The sequence below is a fragment of the Osmerus mordax genome, chromosome 2 (genome assembly GCF_038355195.1).
Source record: "Osmerus mordax isolate fOsmMor3 chromosome 2, fOsmMor3.pri, whole genome shotgun sequence".
NCBI lineage: Eukaryota > Metazoa > Chordata > Actinopteri > Osmeriformes > Osmeridae > Osmerus > Osmerus mordax.
The window spans coordinates 22,524,295-22,544,280 of NC_090051.1; the positions used below are offsets into that span (position 1 = coordinate 22,524,295).

The following is a 19,986-nucleotide window of genomic DNA, read 5'->3' on the forward strand; positions in this document are numbered from 1 at the left end:
TGAATTACTGTGTTACAGTGGAGAGAGAGAGAGAGGGAGAGAGAGAAAGATAAAGAGAGAGAGACAGAGACAGACTCACTCCAGTTGGTGGTGGGGATGGTGCACACAGGCTTGGATGTTATAGGGACTGGAAATATCTCTAGTTATTTGTGGATGTATCATTACAAACCCCATGGATTAATTCTGGATTAATGGATGAATTAATTCTGACTCCCAAGGGAATTCTCCAGATCTGGAAGTGGATACTCTACCGCTGCTGAAGACCAAACCATGCCTTCTCCTGGCTCCCGACCCCTAGTGGGCCTGTGACAGCAGTCCTTAGACTGGGTACACTTCTGACAGCGATGGCTTCAGGTTTCAGTCCCGCAGAGGAGAAGTCTGTGTGTGTCAAGATCTGAGGAAAGTTCTGAGTTAAAGAGCACTTCATCCATGCGTCAACTCTACTGGCATCTGTCAGTCTCCTAGGTGCGCTGACGAAGGTGAGATCACATGATGACTGCTTGACTAGTTCAACACTCTGAACACTGTGTGTGTGTGTAATTACCTGTATTGATATACTGTAATATAGCAATTATCCTCTTTTCATTCTATTCATGTAGTATGCATGTTGTGCCTGAGATGATACATGGATATCACATTTAGTTTGCGTAACTGATGGCATAAGAATTGTCAAGCATGACAAGCAACATTTCAGACAACATTGATGACTTTCAAACTTGGCTGGGCACAAAGGAATATAGAAGCTGTTTAGGTTAACAGTGGATCTATGCTGTTAAGGTTAACAGTGGATCTATGCTGTTAAGGTTAACAGTGAATTGATGGACTCATTATGTAGCTAGCAGTATAAGAGTTCATGATGTGTGACGGCAAGTTATGTAAGTGAGGATGTAATAAGCTTGGTGCCAGTTCTCAGTTTTACTTTTGTCTGGCTCTCCTCTCATCTCCTCTCCCCTCCTCTCCTCTCCTCTCCTCTCCTCTCCTCTCCTCTTCCTCTCATCCTCTCATCCTCTCGCCTCCTCTCCCATCCTCTCCTCTTCCTCTCCTCCTCCCCTCCTCTTCCTCTCTTCTCCTCTCCTCTCCTCTCATCCTCTTGCCTCCTCTCCCCTCCTCTCATCTTCCTCTCCTCCTCCCCTCCCCTCCTCTTCCTCTCCTCCTCTCCCCTCCTCTTCCTCTCCTCCTCCCCTCCCCTCCTCTCCTCTTCCTCTCCTCCTCCCCTCCCCTCCGCTTCCTCTTCCCCTCCTCTTCACACCTCTCTCTCTTCCTGACTCAAACTGTGTTTTGTACCTTGTGCACCTGCTCCTCCACATCTCCATTTGCCTGGTGAAGCTTCCTCATCCAGTCAGAATACAGAAAGCATGGTAGCAGCATGGCTAGCTACATCTCCATAGCAGAGACCTCTGTAGAGGTGCAAACACATGGAACTGGCAGGCCAGAGGACTACAGAGTCAGAGAGGTCGTTTGTTTTGGTGTGAATACGATCACATGAGGAGAACGTGAGGGTGTTGCTGTTAAGGATATGACTTAATAGATTTACCCAGGATGGTTTACAGAATGCCGTCACATGCAGTGGCAGTGGTTAGAACTGACAGTTTCAACATCCCCTGATGACAGTGTGTGACTCAGGCAGGCAGTCCTGACTCCTGATGGACAGTGTATGCCAAAGTTAACGTGCTATGAATGTTACAATATGCATTACTTGACACAAATTCCATTAGGGAGTAGAGTGCCAATAAAGGTCTCAGCTTTGAAATCAAACTGCTTTGGCCATTTTCCAAACAAGACTTTTAAAGTTTCAATTATCTGGCTATTTGTGGTGACAGGATATGATTTGCTGGAGAAGTATGTATCCAGGCCCGTGGGGGCTGTCCAAGGCCTTGTCCTCATTCATTCCATCAACACGGCCAGAAGCAGAGCTTCCCTAATTATACCAATTTGCCCCCCACCCAAAAGGAAGACGTTTAATCACTGTTTACTTTACCATGCAACGTCTTTCTACCGACAAACACAAAACGCTCCTGTAGGGCTTGTGCAGTAAAGATAGTTTTACTCTCATCCCTGTGTGTCCTGTTTGTCAACCTTATAAATGAAATGTAAGAAGGCAATTTCTATTACATTCTATTTTTGTATAAATATGAAATTGAAGCTTCTGTGATTGTAATTCAGACGTCCTGTGTTTAGCTGATAGATCATGGGTCATCTGATGTTGATTTGTCATTTGAAATGGCTTTGTATTACCATTGACTTGTATCATGTTCTAGGAGAATGAACAGTCTGGCTTGGTCGTTTAATTAAGCACGGACCAAATCACAGCCCTGTAACGTGATGGTGTGACAGCCCTATTTAGGTCACTTGTGCTGAATCGCAGCGATTCACACTAAATTCAGCAAACCCACAAATTGATTACAAATCCTCTCTTCTTCTTCTGTGAGGTCAAATTAACTTGCAGGAACTTAAGCTTTTAACAGGAACCTCATGTATCTACAGGATGATCAGACTGTGTTTGTGATGTCTCTCTTCATGATGGTTCGTTTAAGCCCAGAATAAATAATATTTATAGTCTTTCTGTTTCCTGCTAGATATACAGTAGCCTATCGTTTCACCTCTCGCATGCGAACGTTGCACATTTCTCAGTCTACCTGTGTTTCAAACCATATATTCCCTGTAACCCAAGCATTCACAAGTCATAGCTATGATAACGTATCCATGATATAGAGGATGATTAGACAATGATTAATAAACTACTTGGATTTGCTGTGTGCTGCATAATACAACCCATGCATAATAATTAAGCCCCATCACGTTTGAAAGCGCTGAAGATCCACGCTCCTATGCTCAGAGCGCCACCTGCAGGACATGTGAGTCACAACCTAGGTTACACTGCCTAATATGACAATGTGTTCCTAACGGGCAAGGAGACGCCAGAACATGATTACGTTTGAGTACGATGGTGTCAGTAGTAGAGGTAGTGGTAGGAGAATGTAGAGAATGCTTTATTTGTAGTCTATTGGCTGGGAGTGATTGTAAATTAGTGATTGTGTACGTGTGTTTGTGGATATAGCTGTGATGATGTTGGTGAGGGATTGATCTGTAGGCCGATAATCATACAACATCGTTTATTACCAAATCATTCAAGCACTGGGGCTGCTATCAGACACAGTTATTGACCCAGTCAAACGCCACACAACCTTTTGACTTAATAGTGATGGATTTGTTATCAGTAGCACAAGCCTGCCACTAGATGGGGGTAGTTCCTCAGGGAAGATCCAGCAGTCACCGTTCTCACTCATATCTAGGGTGTTCCAGCATATTTGACATGGCTCTTCAATACATAAACAAATACATACAATGTGTAATTGGCATGTGTTCTGCAGGAGTATGCTAGTTAGGTAGACACATCTTTGAGAGCCCTAATCTGCCCAAGATGGTAAGATTTACCTCTGAGAGGTTTATGATCCATGGTAAGATTGATGACATGCTCAATTATTACTATGAGCATTAACGGCAGACACTTTTCAGCCTTGCACACTCACCAGCAGAATGACAACAACCTTACCTTGCAGCCTGCTGTAGGCTACTGTAGTTACTGAGCTGAAGGACTAAAGCACAACTGTTTTACGGAGTAAACATGACATACAGCGCATGTAATTACAGTGTGATTCCAGTGACGTATATTTGCTAATAAGACATTGTTACAGGTAGCCTTGTAGCTGTATAATTACATATGTTACACATATCACAAACAATGTGATACCCATCTCATAATGTAAGAATTGTATTATGAACTGCTGCAGAGGCAGTACAATTGCACACTGCCCCATTATGTTTGAAAACCCTTATTTGAAAACCCTTATATATGTTTTTTCATGAATTCATCCCTGGTGTCGAGTGTTTAGACTGGATTTTCCCGGAACATCCTTGTTTATGGCTTCATGACCACTAGCACACAGAACTGACATTGTGAGTAACACAGAATCACAATATGACTCACTTGTTTTGTCAACAGGCTAACTGGAAAGCGTGAATGAAAGCTTCTAGTTCTGTCCAGACCATAACCTTCCCTGTGTTCTGTCCATCTCTAAGCAGAGATCCTGTATATTATGACGATGTGGATATAGATGCAACTCTCTAGAGAGCAGAACCTGCATGTGTTAAATCTCTGAATACTTTTGTATTCTACCGAAATCATTCAAGACCACAATGCTAAGATTCTATTTGCCAAGAAATGTTTTTGTGTGAACCATTTAGTGTTTATTTAGCTTTGAATGTTGTGTTGACATAGTTTAGTGTTCTTTGGAATAGTCAAGAGGAGCTGACGAAAATATATTTAAAGGCTCCATTCACTGGTGAAACCAGACACAAATCACAACTTTCAAGGTATTCAAAGAGGTTAATTAAAAGTTTCAAGCATTCAATCTGGAATGAAAACTCCCTTTCAGTGATCAAATGAAATAAACTTGAAAAGACTAGTTTACCAGAAACTTTTGGCCTTTGCATCCAATCCCTGCATTCAATCCCTTCATCCAGCTGGTAATGATAAGATTCTGCGTTGAAGGGAAGTTTTTGTTAGGTACAGTTGCTTGGTCAAGTGCTAGTGAATAGCTTTCCAATAAGCACGTAAGGAAAATGTATCTAAATCTGATTAAATTAAGTCTGATCTCAATTTTTGGCTAAAGAACCTTTCCACATTTAAAATGATAAACACATGGCTTCACCTCTTGTCAATGAAGATAATATGAAGATCAGACCAGTGGATATAAACATTGACGGGGTTTGAGAATGGTGCCGGATAATTGGCTTAAAATTAATTTACGGTTTGACAGACTTTTGTTAACAAGTGACAATCCCTGTATGTAGGAGCCTTGCCTCAGACCATAGCTAGTACTTATCCTCCGATGCATGAACCCCCGAGGACGAGCCTTGAGCTGTAGCTCAGGCCACAGGCAAGGAGGCAACACAACCAGACTCATCTCACTTGTACAACTCTGATTCCAGGCCACAAATACGGACAGAAACCTGCTGATTGCCCCCCGAGGCATTTCACCAAATGTCATGACATGGAAGTTAGACAGGCCAAACCTGTCAAACATGAGTCTCCACCTCAGCCCCAGCCCCAACCCCAGCACTATGTGAGAGTGAGTGTGTGTGTGTGAGTGTGTGTGTGAGTGTGTGTGTGTGTGCATGCATGTGTCCTCAGATGCTAACAGTAGACAGATGCATTGTTGCATTAATTTACCAGGATTATGATTCTCGACAGAAATGTGATGTTTATCCGCTGTTCCAGCAGCCTGGGAGAGCGAGTGGTGAAGCCCAGCAGGAGAGCAGTAACATCTGGGCGTGGAGAGAAGGGAGCGCGGTGCCTCAGTAGGGTCATTGGCAGATGGTGTCACTGCAGCACAACTTCTCCAGGTACCCACCAAACAACACTTCAACACCATTGGCGGACCAGGGGGGGGGGGGGGGGGGGGGACTGCAACACCCCCTCCTACTCACAACAACCTGCTTAGTGCGAAGGCAACTCACAGCATGCTAACTACCACACCATATGTTCGGTGACTTTTCAGATGGAGTAATGAGTGTGAACTCGGCTCTGTTTATGTGTACACTGTTGCGCAAATGTGTGCAAAGCAGGTGCTATGATTATCTTTTCATGATTAGCTCTCACTTAGTCTAGGCAACCTTCACTCTCATATGACAACACGGTCATTTGAAATCCAGACACAACACCGCAGACATTAACTACTTGGCTTTTGCTGTTACAGTCCAGCCTTGGTACCATAACCATACATAAGTTAGCTGTACTGTATGTTTGTACAATACAGTAATCATCTAAAAGGTACATTAGCATATCATGTGTAATACAAACACGGTAGATTCTCTACATACATACTATATATATATATATATATATATATAGAGAGAGAGAGAGAGAGAGAGGGAGAGAGAGAGAGGGAGAGAGGGAGAGAGGGAGAGAGGGAGAGAGAAGAATAAAGAGAAGAATGGATAGAAATATAGTATGTGGATATGGATCTGACTGCGAGTGAATACTTCCTTCTGAACTTCTTCAGAAAAGAAGCCCTGAACCCCACAGTATTTAGCTGGTATTGATCACCCTCTCCAGGAGATAAGGGCGACCGAGGAGGGTGATTATTCTCTGGCAGCTGCGAGACCCGTGATAGCCACTCATCTCAGACAGCGATCCCATCTGCATGTGCTCAGCGAGGTGTGAGATTAGGCCCAAATGATTTGTGTCTGTGAGTCAACTCTGCCCTGCGGTGCTGGAGATATTAAACAGGGCGTTTTGAGAGATCCGGCTGAACAAACCAAAAGGAATTAGGAAGCGCTCTCCTCGTTATTTCTCCCTACATATGTTGAGGATGAGAGTGTTAGCTCTCGAGTGTTTGGTCAATGGTGGCTGACTTATCTCTCAGATGTTTAGGAGATAGCCTGTCGTTTTTCAAGAACACACTTCAACAGTCTTCAACATACTCTAAAATTATTTGTTACAAATAATTATTTGTTTTGGATATGTCAAAGACGTGCCAGTGGTGCTTCGAACATGCTAAATGCTACATATGTTGATGTGTGTCAAACATTTACTGGATGCTAAGTTGTTGTGATATGTGTGTGTGTGTGTGTTAATAGAGATTTGTGTCTGAAAATCTTAATACATAACTACTTTAGTTTGGGGATTTTATAGAATAGGGTAGCTCTCCCACTGACATAAAACAAAGACAAAAACTGAATATTATGTAAAGTGATTTGATGTTGTGTTTTTATGAGCTTGGGGCCATATGTCGGTTGTCAAACAGAAAGTGAAACTCAGAAGCTGTGAACAGAGGAGGAGAGTCTGTGCTTTAGAGATACCTGCTCCAGAACATTCTAATTAAGAAACGGCGCTGTGATTGTCATTTCTGTCACTTCTGTTCTTCCTGTCACACTCTGACACGGGCTCCCCAGCACTCGTGTGTCATTTGAATCAAACAGAAGTTGAATATCTCCATTCTCCTTCTCCTTTGTAAGTTAACTTTATTTAAGACTAGAATCCTTTTCTACCCGCGTCTCGTCTATTCCAGATTAATGAAGACTGTGGGAAGTGAGAGGCAAGCAGGGTGATTTGCCTTGCCCAAGGACACAACGTCATTTTCACGGCCAGGAATCGAACTGGCAACCTTCAGATTACTAGCCCGATTCCCTAACCGCTCAGCCACCTGACTCCCCTGACATACTGCACTATGTCAAACAGACAGGACATGTACCACATTCACCCTTTATCCTTTGCAATGGACGACAGAAGACATTTGTTGCTTTACATGCTGAACAACATTTCTGTTCTTGAATCCCATACAATTAACCACCAGGACGTTTTCTCTGTGACCATGAGGAGATTTAGACAAGGCTACTTATTATTAACCACAGTAATGCCTGCCACAGAATACTCCACCACAGCCCCCATTAGAAGGAGGTGCCCCATGCCTCCTCCTATTGGCTGTGGCTGAGCTTTACTCGGGAATGAGCGCTGCAACACTTGTCTGGAGTCTTTGCGTGGAGACACACCTCGATGCATTAGCAAGCTGTTGCAGCACAGTAATGAAAGCCCAGGAGAGGCTGGGGCAGGTTTGTGGAGCGAGAGGCTTGGAGGTGCTCTCTGGCTGGGATTAGCTGGGCTAGTTAGGCTCGGCCGCTGAAGCGGGGGAAGGGGTCAGGCTGTGGGTAAAACTAGGCCATCCTTTCACGTCCTGGCACTCTGAGAGCAGGGCAGGAGGGAGAAGCGTGGCCTGTGGCAGAGAGAGGAAACCCTCTGGTGATGTGGCGCCTTCGTCTCTGGCTCCAGTGAAGCAAAGGTGGAGACACACTCACACACACACACACACACACAAGAGTAGCATCCAAGCGTGGGTGTTTACACTGACAGACAGGCACACACATGCAGACATACACACATACAAGCATACACCCACACACACGCACACACACACACACACTCTAAGTGACTAGCCATTGACTGTGGTAGTGTTTAATCCTTGAGGAACGTAGTAAAGTCCTACATACCTAAAATCCCTTCCAGAGGCAACATATGTGCTTGTTCTCTGTGTGTGCATGCAACTCGCTGTGTCAATTTAAATGGAACACCATCGTTCCACTTGCTTCCTTTTGACTTTTAATAGGGGCAGAAAAGCAGCATATCAACAGCACTAAAGCATGAAGTAGTCTCTGGGGTGCTCAGTGGAGGACTGTGAGGGGTGGTCCTTATTTTCAGTTAAGTTGTGTCTCCATTTGAGTTGAAATTTTGACCTCACAGGACACGTCTTGAGAGATTAATTATCTCGTCTCGTGAGGGTTTAGGTTGGTTGAGGGGCAGTTCTTCTATGGGCGTATGTGAAGCCCTCTGTGACATGCTTGCGTGTAAAAAGGGCTATACAAATTAATTTAATTTAATTTGATTCGTCTTGGTTATTTCGCTGGAGTGTGACGGTTTTGTTCCTCTTATGGAGACGTTATAGAAAAGCTGCATAATGATAATCTACACAGGCCATGCATGTATGACATCTTGTGATGTCTCTACGGACCGATGGGAAAGATCAACCGGCAGATGACAGAGTTCGGCAGAAGTGCTCATGCTAGGACTGCTGAGTCATCAGACCTGGTTTGTGATATTGGTAAAAATAAGAGGTCAGAGGTCATCCATGGTTTGGGTGACCTGCCTTTAGGAGAGAACGATGATGTCTCGATCTTTTTTTCCCGTCTGAATGTTGAAGCTGTTGGAAAAGTAATAGTGAACCTAAAATCGTTTTTTGTTCCATGTTTTGAAAAGCATAGTAAAGCATAATGCTCCCATCACATCCGGCATCAGCAGTTCTCCCAGTCCAATAGGAACTGGTTTCCCACAGGAATGAGCAGGCCTGTTTCTAAACAACATGATAGCCAAAAGACGCTTCAGAAAAAGCAACAAATTACAATATCAGTTTGAGATATTTGTGTTTTTTTGTTCATATTTATTTTTTGTGTGCAAGTTTTCTCTTTCCCAGAGGAAAGCATGTACATTGTTGCGGTACACAGAGGAGCTGTTATATATCCTCAGCCTGCGGGCCAACAGCTCTAATAATCTACGTCTCAGTGTGTGGTAAGTTAAATGCCCCTGTATAATCATTAAAAGCATTTAAAGGGAACAATAGCATCTTTATGCTAAAACTCAAAATTCCATCCACGCTGCCACACTGAGCCAAGTGCTATTACTGATTAACCAATTAAGAGCAGAGACAGTCAACGCAGCTCGAAGCCTGGAATGTGGCGGTACTCAGAGAGAGAGAGAGAGAGACCAGAGGGACGAGGTCTGCTCTCCCAACCTTTATCCCCCAAGTCCAGAGTCATGGGATGGGATCGCCCCAGAGACAGGGCCCTCCTTGTTAGGGAATAGCTGGCCGGAGCGTGGAACATGTCCCTTGTTCGATCCCGGGAGCATTCAGGCTCACATTATTTCTCTGTGGCCTACATAGAGATCGCCAGACACACTTCCCCCCCGATGCCCACTTAAACACACGGAATGACCGACTCCACGCGATGGACCTGCGGAGAATGTGCACAATGTTAGTAGCCTTGTTTAAGGGGAATGACTGCTCAGATTTTGGATGGAAAAAAAGCATGGGGTGAGTTGTTGATTTTTGTGTGGGAGAAAGAGAATCAACACTTGATTAGATGATAATTTTGTTCATCATCGTGTTGTTATGCATGCGTTTCGAACGGAACGCGTCTAAACTGATTAAAGTGCGGTGATACTGAATGAGAGGTTGTTGGTATGCTATAATGGGATGTGATATTCATAGTTCTTGCAGAAAGTGAAAGGTAACATTAAGTTTGACAAATGTGTACAATCCCTATGTAGTTTTTTTGTTTATTTATTTATTAAAGTAGTGAAAACAATCCTTTTTATAAATTTTTGAACCAAGCGTGTGAGACCCTGACCAAGCGTCCTGTTCATTTGCTGAGTCTGTTTTCGGGTCATTGCCAATAGTTCCCTCAGAATGCCGATGGCGTGGTCACAGTCAACTGGCTTGTGCTAATGGCCCTGCCTCATGCGTCGGGCAGAGGAAATCTGATTTGGAAACGGCCCGGCAAAATGTCACTGGGTCTGGCATAATGAGGACCACGGTCAGTGTTTCTCAAGCATGCATCGCTCAAAGCGAAGACGATTACCAAACAGCCAACATGGATGCGTCCGTTAAATGAGGGCTATGAGCACAAATGTCAGCTGGCATGACTGCTGTTTGGAAAGGTTACTGACAGGAATACAATCAAAATGTGGGAAATAATGGACAAGCAAAGGACAAAGGGTTAGACTTTTGCTTTCATTCGTGATTCTGTAAACTGATTCTTCCTAAGGACTGACTTGTTTAGAAAGGATCATCAGCCAGGATCTGTGATGGTTGTGTGCGATAATGCCTCGTTTGTGTATCTTAGATCCAATCTTAAAATATTTTATTTCTGAGCGACAAGTGTTCCTGATTGAAGTGCTGTATTCGGAAAAAAAACTACAACATAATGACAATTCGAATGAGAATTCGATAGAAAGACAACTGTAGATATAACAGGTTCACTTAAAATTATAATTCCTATTAGGACACAATGTATTGTTAATAACTAACTTTTCTAAGGTTGTGAAAGGCAGTATGTATTGACCTGTCCTGTCATGTGCAGCATGGAGGAGACTGTGAGAATCCTGCTGCAGAACCAGGACCCCCTGGAGGGGGCGGTGGTGGACCCGCTGGACCTCATGAAGGCCTACAAGGTACCTCATTCAAACTACCTGAAACCCCCTGTCTACGGGCCTGTATCATCTATCAGTCTGTAGCTATCACTGCCTGTAGCTATCACTGCCTGTAGCTATCACTGCCTGTAGCTATCACTGCCTGTAGCTATCACTGCCTGTAGCTATCACTGCCTGTAGCTATCACTGCCTGTAGCTATCACTGCCTGTACCTATCACTGCCTGTAGCTATCACTGCCTGTACCTATCACTGCCTGTATCCATCACTGCCTGTATCTTTCACTGCCTGTATCCATCACTGCCTGTAGCTATCACTGCCTGTAGCTATCACTGCCTGTAGCTATCACTGCCTGTACCTATCACTGCCTGTACCTATCACTGCCTGTATCCATCACTGCCTAAACCCATCACTGCCTGTACCTATCACTGCCTGTACCTATCACTGCCTGTATCCATCACTGCCTAAACCCATCACTGCCTAAACCCATCACTGCCTAAACCCATCACTGCCTGTATCTTTCACTGCCTGTATCCATCACTGCCTAAACCCATCACTGCCTAAACCCATCACTGCCTAAACCCATCACTGCCTGTATCCATCACTGCCTGTATCCATCACTGCCTGTATCTTTCACTGCCTGTATCCATCACTGCCTGTATCTATCACTGCCTGTATCTATCACTGCCTTTAGTTTCAGTCTGTATCCATCATACAGCTTGTTAGACATGGACTAAGACCTTTCCTACACTACTAAATATTTTGATGGGTAAATTTGCAATCATAGATTTCCAGTTGATCTTGTTGTTCAATTCAGGACTACAGTACATGAAAGAACGTCTGGGAAATTCAGTCAAGATGTTTTGGTTGAGCCTGCAAGCAAGTTTATGGAAACCAATTACCGCCAGTAAAAGATCAAAATAAGATGAAAACTTAGCATTGATAGTAAACATATCCCCATGCATGGTGAGTCATTATTATGAGGTAAAAAGATAGAAATTATTAAGATGCACACAAGTGCAAAGATAACATCTCAACTACCAGGCATAGTTCAAAAGAACATCTCAACTACAGTTATATACAATGGCAGTACAGTGGAACCAAAAAACGCTTCCTGTTTTAAGTGCAACATTTTCAACAGTTCTGTGTGTGCAGGCTGTTATGAGACTGTGCCGCTGGTCAAAAACATCTGAAAAACAACTACTTCAATTAGCGATAACTGCAGTGTGGCAGCGTTGTCTTTGAGAGCTTTTAGGCCGGCCAGTATAGAGCCCAGGTGGAGCTCCTGTTAGAAGGTGGTTACCAGTGTTTACTGGTTGGAATCGTTTTGTTGTTCAATTATTGTTCAGTATTTCCTCATAAGGGAAGCCAGTTTCCCTGCCTGTTTCCCGTTGTTTCTGCTGAGAGGTTGTTGGGTTGTTAGAAAAGCAGCTGCACATTGATCTATCTGTGCCCCCATTTCCACCAATGACTTACTCACTCAATAATACCCTCCCTCCCTCCCTCTGTCTCGCTCTCTCTCCCTCTATCTCTCTCTCCCTCTGTCTCCGTGTCTGTCTGTCTTCTTCACTTAAACATGCAAACACACAAACGCGTGCCCGCACAAGCGCACACACACGCGCCCCCACACACACGCGCCCCCACACACACGCACACTCACACACGGGCCACACAACCACGCACAATCACACACGGGCCACACACATACACACTCATGCTCAGGACTTATGAAGTGCAGTTAATGCCTTGCCCTGTGTGGGCAAAGTGCTCAATGTAAAAGCTAATGAACCTTATAACAAATGCAAATAGGCCTCATTATTAACAATGTGCTTTTAATTAGTAGGGATTTTATGCAAAGTTCAAACAATCTCATGGGTCTAGCTGCGTAAGAGGCTTGTAAATGCTGGATGTTTTGTAACATCCGAAATTGAATTATACTATGAGAAAGTAATGAATACTTGTTTACGACTAAATGGGTGTATAGCAAGGCAAGGTCTAAAAAACAGTGCAGAACCAGAAGGTTTCTAAATAGTGGGTAATTGATTTAATTTATCATTGTGGTCTATTTGTGTGGCTGATAGTTTTTTGGTTTTAAATGAGGGTTTGAAGTTTCTGTGGTTTCTGTTTGTCATGTTTAATTAGTGTTACAACCGGTTGCTTTGGTTTATAGGGCAAGACATCTTGTTTAAATGTGTTTATAATTGTTATATTCTACGTGAAGTTATTCAAAAGCGAGCAGGTTAACGTCCAAGTTAATCTTGATTGTATCTTGATGAAAATGCCCTCGTTACAATGTTTGGATAAACAAGTCAAGGTGGTGTCTGATGTCTGCCAAACCGCATGCTGTCTGAAGCATTGATGTGATCTGCATTTATAGCATCAGCTCTCAAAACGGTTTGGGATCTACTTAACACACTTTAGTGGTAATCTGTATTCTGTCATTACCATTTATTTTGAACTCAGTTCCAGATGACAAGATTGGATATCGTCAAATCCGATATTGAATATTTTTAGGGGTGTTGGAATCAATTGATTTACGGTGGAACCATTCAAATCTGTGTCGTACAAATCTCATAATCACATAACCAGAACACGCTCATCTGGTGCAGTGAGCAGCCTCACACACACACCGCAGAGAATCTCATTATTCTGGACCGGTCACTTGGTCCAGGAGTGTGCAGCTGGTGACCTTTGACCCCGCTTTGCTGCAGGACAAGCTCCTGGAGGAGATGTGGAAGCAACAGGACAGTCTGGAGGGTCCGCCCCTGGCCCCCTCGGCCCCCGGCCGCCTCAGGCCCCCCGGGGCCGGCAGCAGACCCAAGGACGAGGCGGACGACCACAGCCCCCTCCTGGAGCGACTCAGAGCCCTGGAGGTCAGTCTGCCTCACACGTCCTGCCTCACGCTCCCAGCCAGTGGCGGTTCTACATTGAATTACACCCAGGGCTAGACGCCCTTACACGCTAAATGTCTGGTATTACATGCTATATTAATATAACTTTTAGGGAGGAACACTTTTAGTTACGAAATATAGTTGTAGCAAATAGCAAATGTTCGTCTTTGAAACTACCTACAGATTTGAAAATTCCGTTGGCTAATTACAGGGCCTAACCTAAATAATGAAAATAAATAATAACTGAACTTGTAACAGTTTTGTTGCAAAGCACACTATTATGGTGAAATGTTATCTCGTGTTTGTTGAGTTAAAACCGAAATATTGTTGTTGCATAGCAAGCATCATAGCAAAAAGGCTAACAAACATAAGAGTTAGCCTATACCCACCAATTAACATTAGCCCTTCATTCATGACATGGATACCGTAATAATCATACAGAGACATATTTGCATACCTTTATATTTTTCTCGTTTCTCCTCTTCTTCTTTTCTTTTTTTTCGAAATTGGGCACCTGATGGCTTACTTGACCTTTTCCTGTCCATCTTCTTTGGCACTCAACAGTCAACAGATTTCCCATCCCCCCAACACTGTCACTCACGACCAGAAGTCAAGACTAAACCAATTCACCTTGGTGACGACAATCGTTGTGTTACATATTTTTAATAGCCATTTCACACAATAAAAAAAAACAAAAATGTGCAGGAACTTTAGGCCTATATTTATAATATTATGAATGAAATGTGCGTTATTTGGAGAAAGTCGAGGTGCAACTGACTTTAGCCCACTAATTTAGAGTATTGCACTATGCAGTGGACCCCCCCTCCCCCCTTTTTTCACACAGCTTCTGTGCACGGCACCTTCTCAGCAAGCAGGGGTGCCTGCAGCTGCCTGAAGGGGGCGCCAATTTGCCAATTCCCCACACAGTGAAATGATAGAAAAGAGAAAACCGCTTCGCGGCGCACAGGTTTCAGAGGCAGTGGTTTCAGAGGCAGAGGTTTCAGAGGCAGAGGTTTCAGAGGCAGAGGTTTCAGAGGCAGTGGTTTCAGAGGCAGAGGTTTCAGAGGCAGAGGTTTCAGAGGCAGAGGTTTCAGAGGCAGTGGTTTCCAAAGCTTTAGGGTTGTACTAGGTTTGGTGTCTCAAGTTAAGTTGAAAACAACAGAGAAAAGCCCGTCAGAAACGGACAAATAACCCTCAGTCAGTCGCTGGATATAGCTCCATCCATTAATCAATATAGTAATTAATCCAGTAATCAATATAGTAATGAATCCAGTAATCAATATAGTAATTAATCCAGTTATCAATATAGTTTCCAATGTGGACAGCTAGTGTGTTCAGTCTCCCACCAGAAACGTGTGATGAACACATTCGAACGGTGACCATTTCCAGACAGTTTTATGAATGTCTGATACTGTATTTACAGTATTTAACAAAACTGAAGGCAGATAGGGACAACAAAGAGTTAATGGAGTTTGACTTCTCATTAAGCACTTTAGTGTGGGTGATGATTAAAATGATGACAGGGTAGTCAACATTTTGGATCAGTGTTCCAGTGAATTTATTCCAAACGTACACCTTGCGTGCAGGAATCTAAATGAGTTACCATCTGTCAACTGAGATGGCTTTATTGATCAGATCATTACCTTGCCTTAATTACATACCTGAGAACTAGTCATCCACAAAGAGAGCCTAAATCAGTTTTACATTTTAAGTTCTGACTCATGGATTTCATTATTTTAGTTTTATTAAGCCATTCTTGAGCCGTCTTTAATAAACAACCTGGCTGGAAAGTCAAAACAAAGTAAAAATTCAAATGGAACAGACTGTTTAACTCTCTAGTTTAACTCTATCTGGACAACATGCAGGACTGTCCAGGAAATATGGGCTGACCCACCAACCGCCCTCCAGATAAGATGATGTGAGATACTCCGAGGTAATGAATGATATCGATTTGCATGTTATTATCAGGCTTAGTGAGATCATGTTTTCTTTTCATTTAATTGTCGAAGCGACAGCTGAGTGCCCCATATGGAGTGGGATTGTATTTAAGGTGGCACGCATGGACAACCATATACATCCTCGTTAGCGATAACGCTATTAGATGAACCGCTGCAATTAAATTAATTGATTACGTTGTCTGCCACTGTAGATCCCGTGCTGAATGGATATTCACGTATTTAAGTGTTTTGTATATCCCAGTGCCGACCATTTATATATGATGACTGCCATTTCTTTAAATTACACTTGTGATTAAACTTTCCAATCCGAAACCAGAGAACCTTATGACATTTCCATTTTGGTTTAATCAACAAGTTTTTCCGGTCATGAAGCTCAGAGTTCTTCCTGGTAATCCTCCATGAACAATTTGCTTGGAGAGCAGCAAATGAAAGGGGGAGAATAAATAAACAGACCCCCACGACACACTGTGCCCAATGTCTGGGGGAGACGCTCATCTGATTCTCTAAACCTCCTCAACTGAAAAGCCATTTGTTTCTCATTTGCTGGGGAGTCAGGCAAGTGAGACCGAGACTCAGGTTGATGCCGTGCGCTCTGCTTGTCAATCAAACCATCTGGAAAACAGGGGCGATCTGGGAAAAGGAAGGTGGTGCTGACAAACTGGCAAAAGTGTTTCGCTTGTAAATCAATACTCCTCATTTGTAAAGGTGAAGTAATATCACATCGATAGTGGATGAAGGCCCACCTAGGCCATCTTTTATAAGGCCTGATTGCTTAAAGTTCAGGCTCGTAACTTTGATTTCCCTGACCTTTAAAATGGCTAGTCTTAAAGGCGGTATGCCTTCAGGGTGACTCCTGGCCTTTTAAACTGTTAGGGTCCTGTGGACTTCCTCCTCAAAATCATTCAAAGCGCTCTGAGAATCTTGTCTGGAGTATCATGACAAGTCTTGAGAAAAGGTATTTTGCACTGAAGTGAAGTCACAGTGTATAGAAGACCTCTTATAGGTAACATACCTACAGTGTATTGCAGGTTACTTTGACTCAAGGATTTTCGAAAATGTTTCTATATTATATCAATAACAGTTGCGGTGTTGTTTATTTAATATTTTGATGGAAGCACAAAACATACTGTAGGACCATGTTTTAACAGACTGCTGTATGAATGGACTAATGCACTAATGGACTAATTAAGGGTCATCTCTGGCCTAAAATCTGGCTCAGCTACTGGTGTACCAGGCAATGTTGCTGTGGCAAAACGCTGCACGGCTCAAAGTGTGACACAAACAGTACGTAAGCACAGTACAGTAATACTCAGTCCTATTTCTGTATATGCCACCCATTTGTTATTCAGATGGACCTCCTTTTTGTCTGCAGGACTTAGATGTACTTTATTGAACACATCCTGTATCGGTTTTGAACACCCCTTTTCTCTTAGTGTTTCTGTAAGCTTTCAACTCCAGCTGAGCTGTGCTGTCCACTCACACCCCAAGTAGATGAAGTCTGTCATGAACTCTGCCGCTTTACATTCTCACTGCTCCCTTCCTCTCCTGAACACTGCCGCTCTACATTCTCACTGCTCCCTTCCTCTCCTGAACTCTGCCGCTCTACATTCTCACTGCTCCCTTCCTCTTCTGAACTCTGCCGCTCTACATTCTCACTGCTCCCTTCCTCTCCTGAACTCTGCCGCTCTACATTCTCACTGCTCCCTTCCTCTCCTGAACTCTGCCGCTCTACATTCTCACTGCTCCCTTCCTCTCCTGAACTCTGCCGCTCTACATTCTCACTGCTCCCTTCCTCTCCTGAACTCTGCCGCTCTACATTCTCACTGCTCCCTCCCTCTCCTCGTGAAACCCTTTTCTACCCTCCCTTAAGATGTTTTGGCAAAAATGTACTCATCATCATTAGTTCTGAGTCTTCTGGCTAGTATTTGTGTTGGATGACCTTTGATAGATTAACCTAATCAATCATCTGGATGGGAAGTCCCCTCAGTGTTCCAGGAGTGGATCAGTTCTCGATTGGTACAGTCTGGATTGGCACAGTCTGGATTGGTACAGTCTGGGTTGGCACAGTCTGGATTGGCACAGTCTGGATTAGTACAGTCTGGATTAGTACATTCTGGATTAGTACAGTCTGGATTGGTACAGTCTGGATTGGTACAGTCTGGATTGATACAGTCTGGATTGGTACAGTCTGGATTGGTACAGTCTGGATTGATACAGTCTGGATTGGTACAGTCCTGATTGGCACAGTCTGGATTGGCACAGTCTGGATTAGTACAGTCTGGATTGGTACAGTCTGGATTGGTACAGTTTGGATTGGTACAGTCTGGATTGGTACAGTTTGGATTGGTACAGTCTGGATTGGCACAGTCTGGATTGGCACAGTCTGGATTGGCACAGTCTGGATTGGTACAGTCTGGATTGGCACAGTCTGGATTGGTACAGTCTGGATTGGAAATTGAATTCCACCTGGAATACCGTGCTGCTAAACAACCAACACCAGAATGGCCACGAGGCTCTTTAAGAAATTATTTGGACATGTTAGATTTTTATTGTGATCCGTGTACTGTACTCAGGCAATAGACACTGAGAAAATAGTGATGCATATAGTGAGGGTAAGACACCTTGAAACTGATCCAATGAAATAGGGACTAACCTTTGGTGGTTTCTAAACTGTGTTGGAAGTCACAAATTTAAACTGTATAACACTTGGAATCCGTGTTTTAGGAAGCATGTCATGCACCACTGAACTTGAAGCTATATGTCACATTAATCTCTGAAGCTGTCGCAGTTTATTGATTATCATTAACTCAATTCATGGTCTGGTATGTAATTACCTAAGAGATACAGAGAGACAAGAGACGACCTGTCATTTGCCAACAAAACCCTTGATTTTCATATTAACTTATACGTAAATCAACTGCTAGCAGCTATTTCCACAGCAGTTCAAGTCTGGGACATGTTTCTCAGCACTGAAGGATGTTAGTTCCTTCATGTAACGCATCCCCAGACAGCGGTAATGAGATCAGGTTTAAACCAGTATGGGAGAATCAGAATCTCATGGTGCTGTTGTCAACATGAGCACCATGAGAAGTGCTCCAGAAGGGAGTCCTGTGTCTGCTCGTGTGGGCAAGAAGCTCATCCTCTGCAGTCACACACGGATGAATAACTTCTGCTCTTTGTGCGGTAATTACACGTGGTTTAGCTGTTGGTGTTTTGCCCTGACAGGAAGAAAACTCGGCCCTGTCCATGGAGAACGACAACCAGAGGAAGCAGTATGAACGCTGTCTGGATGAAGTGAGTGAGATGATTTATTTTCTTCCTTTTTTCTCTCCTCTCTTGCTCGCTCACAGAAAAGCACACACACCTACATGCCAGTTGGTCGCCTTGTCGTGAGTGACTGACAGCTTGTCACCAAGCTCATCGTGGATCTTGCTCCGTCAGAGTTGTCAGGTTTCAGATAGCAGTCTGACACACAAGCTCACACACTCCTGGGTTCAGGAACTCAAAGCAGACATTTTAGGTGTAGCCTAAGAGATAGAAGAGATAGGACTAATTAAAGCGGTCCCATCAAATCCAGATTATTAATCCTTGGATTGTCACCAGGTCTTTAGCAATAACAGTGGTCCTGGTGCCAATGGTAAGTGTGGAGAGTGTGAGTTGAATGAACTATTTTCTGTCCTCTCTCACAACAGTCTCTCCATTCTGCTGTGAACAGAATGTCCTCTATCCTCTAACTGAGAATGCTTCCATAATGAGGCTGTTACCATGGAGATAACTGCCTTCTCGAATCTGAAGTGTTCAGGTAGAAGGCTCAACATTTTAAGCAAACGACGTCAAATTAATCCTCCTGGCTGGCTTTGAGACGTAGTTTGAGCATGGGTTTTACATTTATTTTGTTTCGCTGAACTCTCAACATGCACTTTGTCATGACTTGTGTAATCTCCGGCGAGTCTTCACATCTTTGTGACAAGAAAGTTACAAGGAAGATGAATCAACAAAATGGAGATGAGTTGTTCAGACTGTCAGTCACTTACAATAGCCTGTCTCGCACACACATTTCCATATCCAAGGCTCAATCTCAATTCTCTCAAGTGCCTCTCTCTCCTCTCGTTCTCATCAACAGCCAGCCACGCATTGTGAGATGGATGAAAGCCTTAGCTCACCACACACACTTGAGGGACAAGATGAAGAACAAGTCATTCTGAGCTGCTCTTGCCCAAGTGCAGCGTTGTGTCCGGCCTACTACAGACTTTAATTCCAGACAGTACACCCAGTACTTAACCCTTGTGTTATCTTCGGGTCATTCTGACCCATCAGTCATTGTGACCCACCGTCGTATTGCGACAAATTTAGCTCATACAAAAACAAAGTGAAGCA

General features: G+C 43.6%; 1 protein-coding gene across 1 annotated transcript in view; it reads left to right on the plus strand.

Moving 5' to 3' along the window:
• The first annotated feature begins 418 nt into the window (after nt 1–418).
• The window catches only part of LOC136967671 (nck-associated protein 5-like), a 41,661-nt gene continuing 22,093 nt past the window's right edge, over nt 419–19,986 (plus strand). Inside the window, exons 1-4 of the mRNA XM_067261557.1 lie at nt 419–479; nt 10,693–10,783; nt 13,472–13,633; nt 18,835–18,903. Coding sequence (XP_067117658.1) covers nt 10,694–10,783; nt 13,472–13,633; nt 18,835–18,903 — 321 coding nt within the window. The 5' untranslated portion in view covers nt 419–479; nt 10,693. The remainder of the gene's footprint in view (nt 480–10,692; nt 10,784–13,471; nt 13,634–18,834; nt 18,904–19,986) is intronic.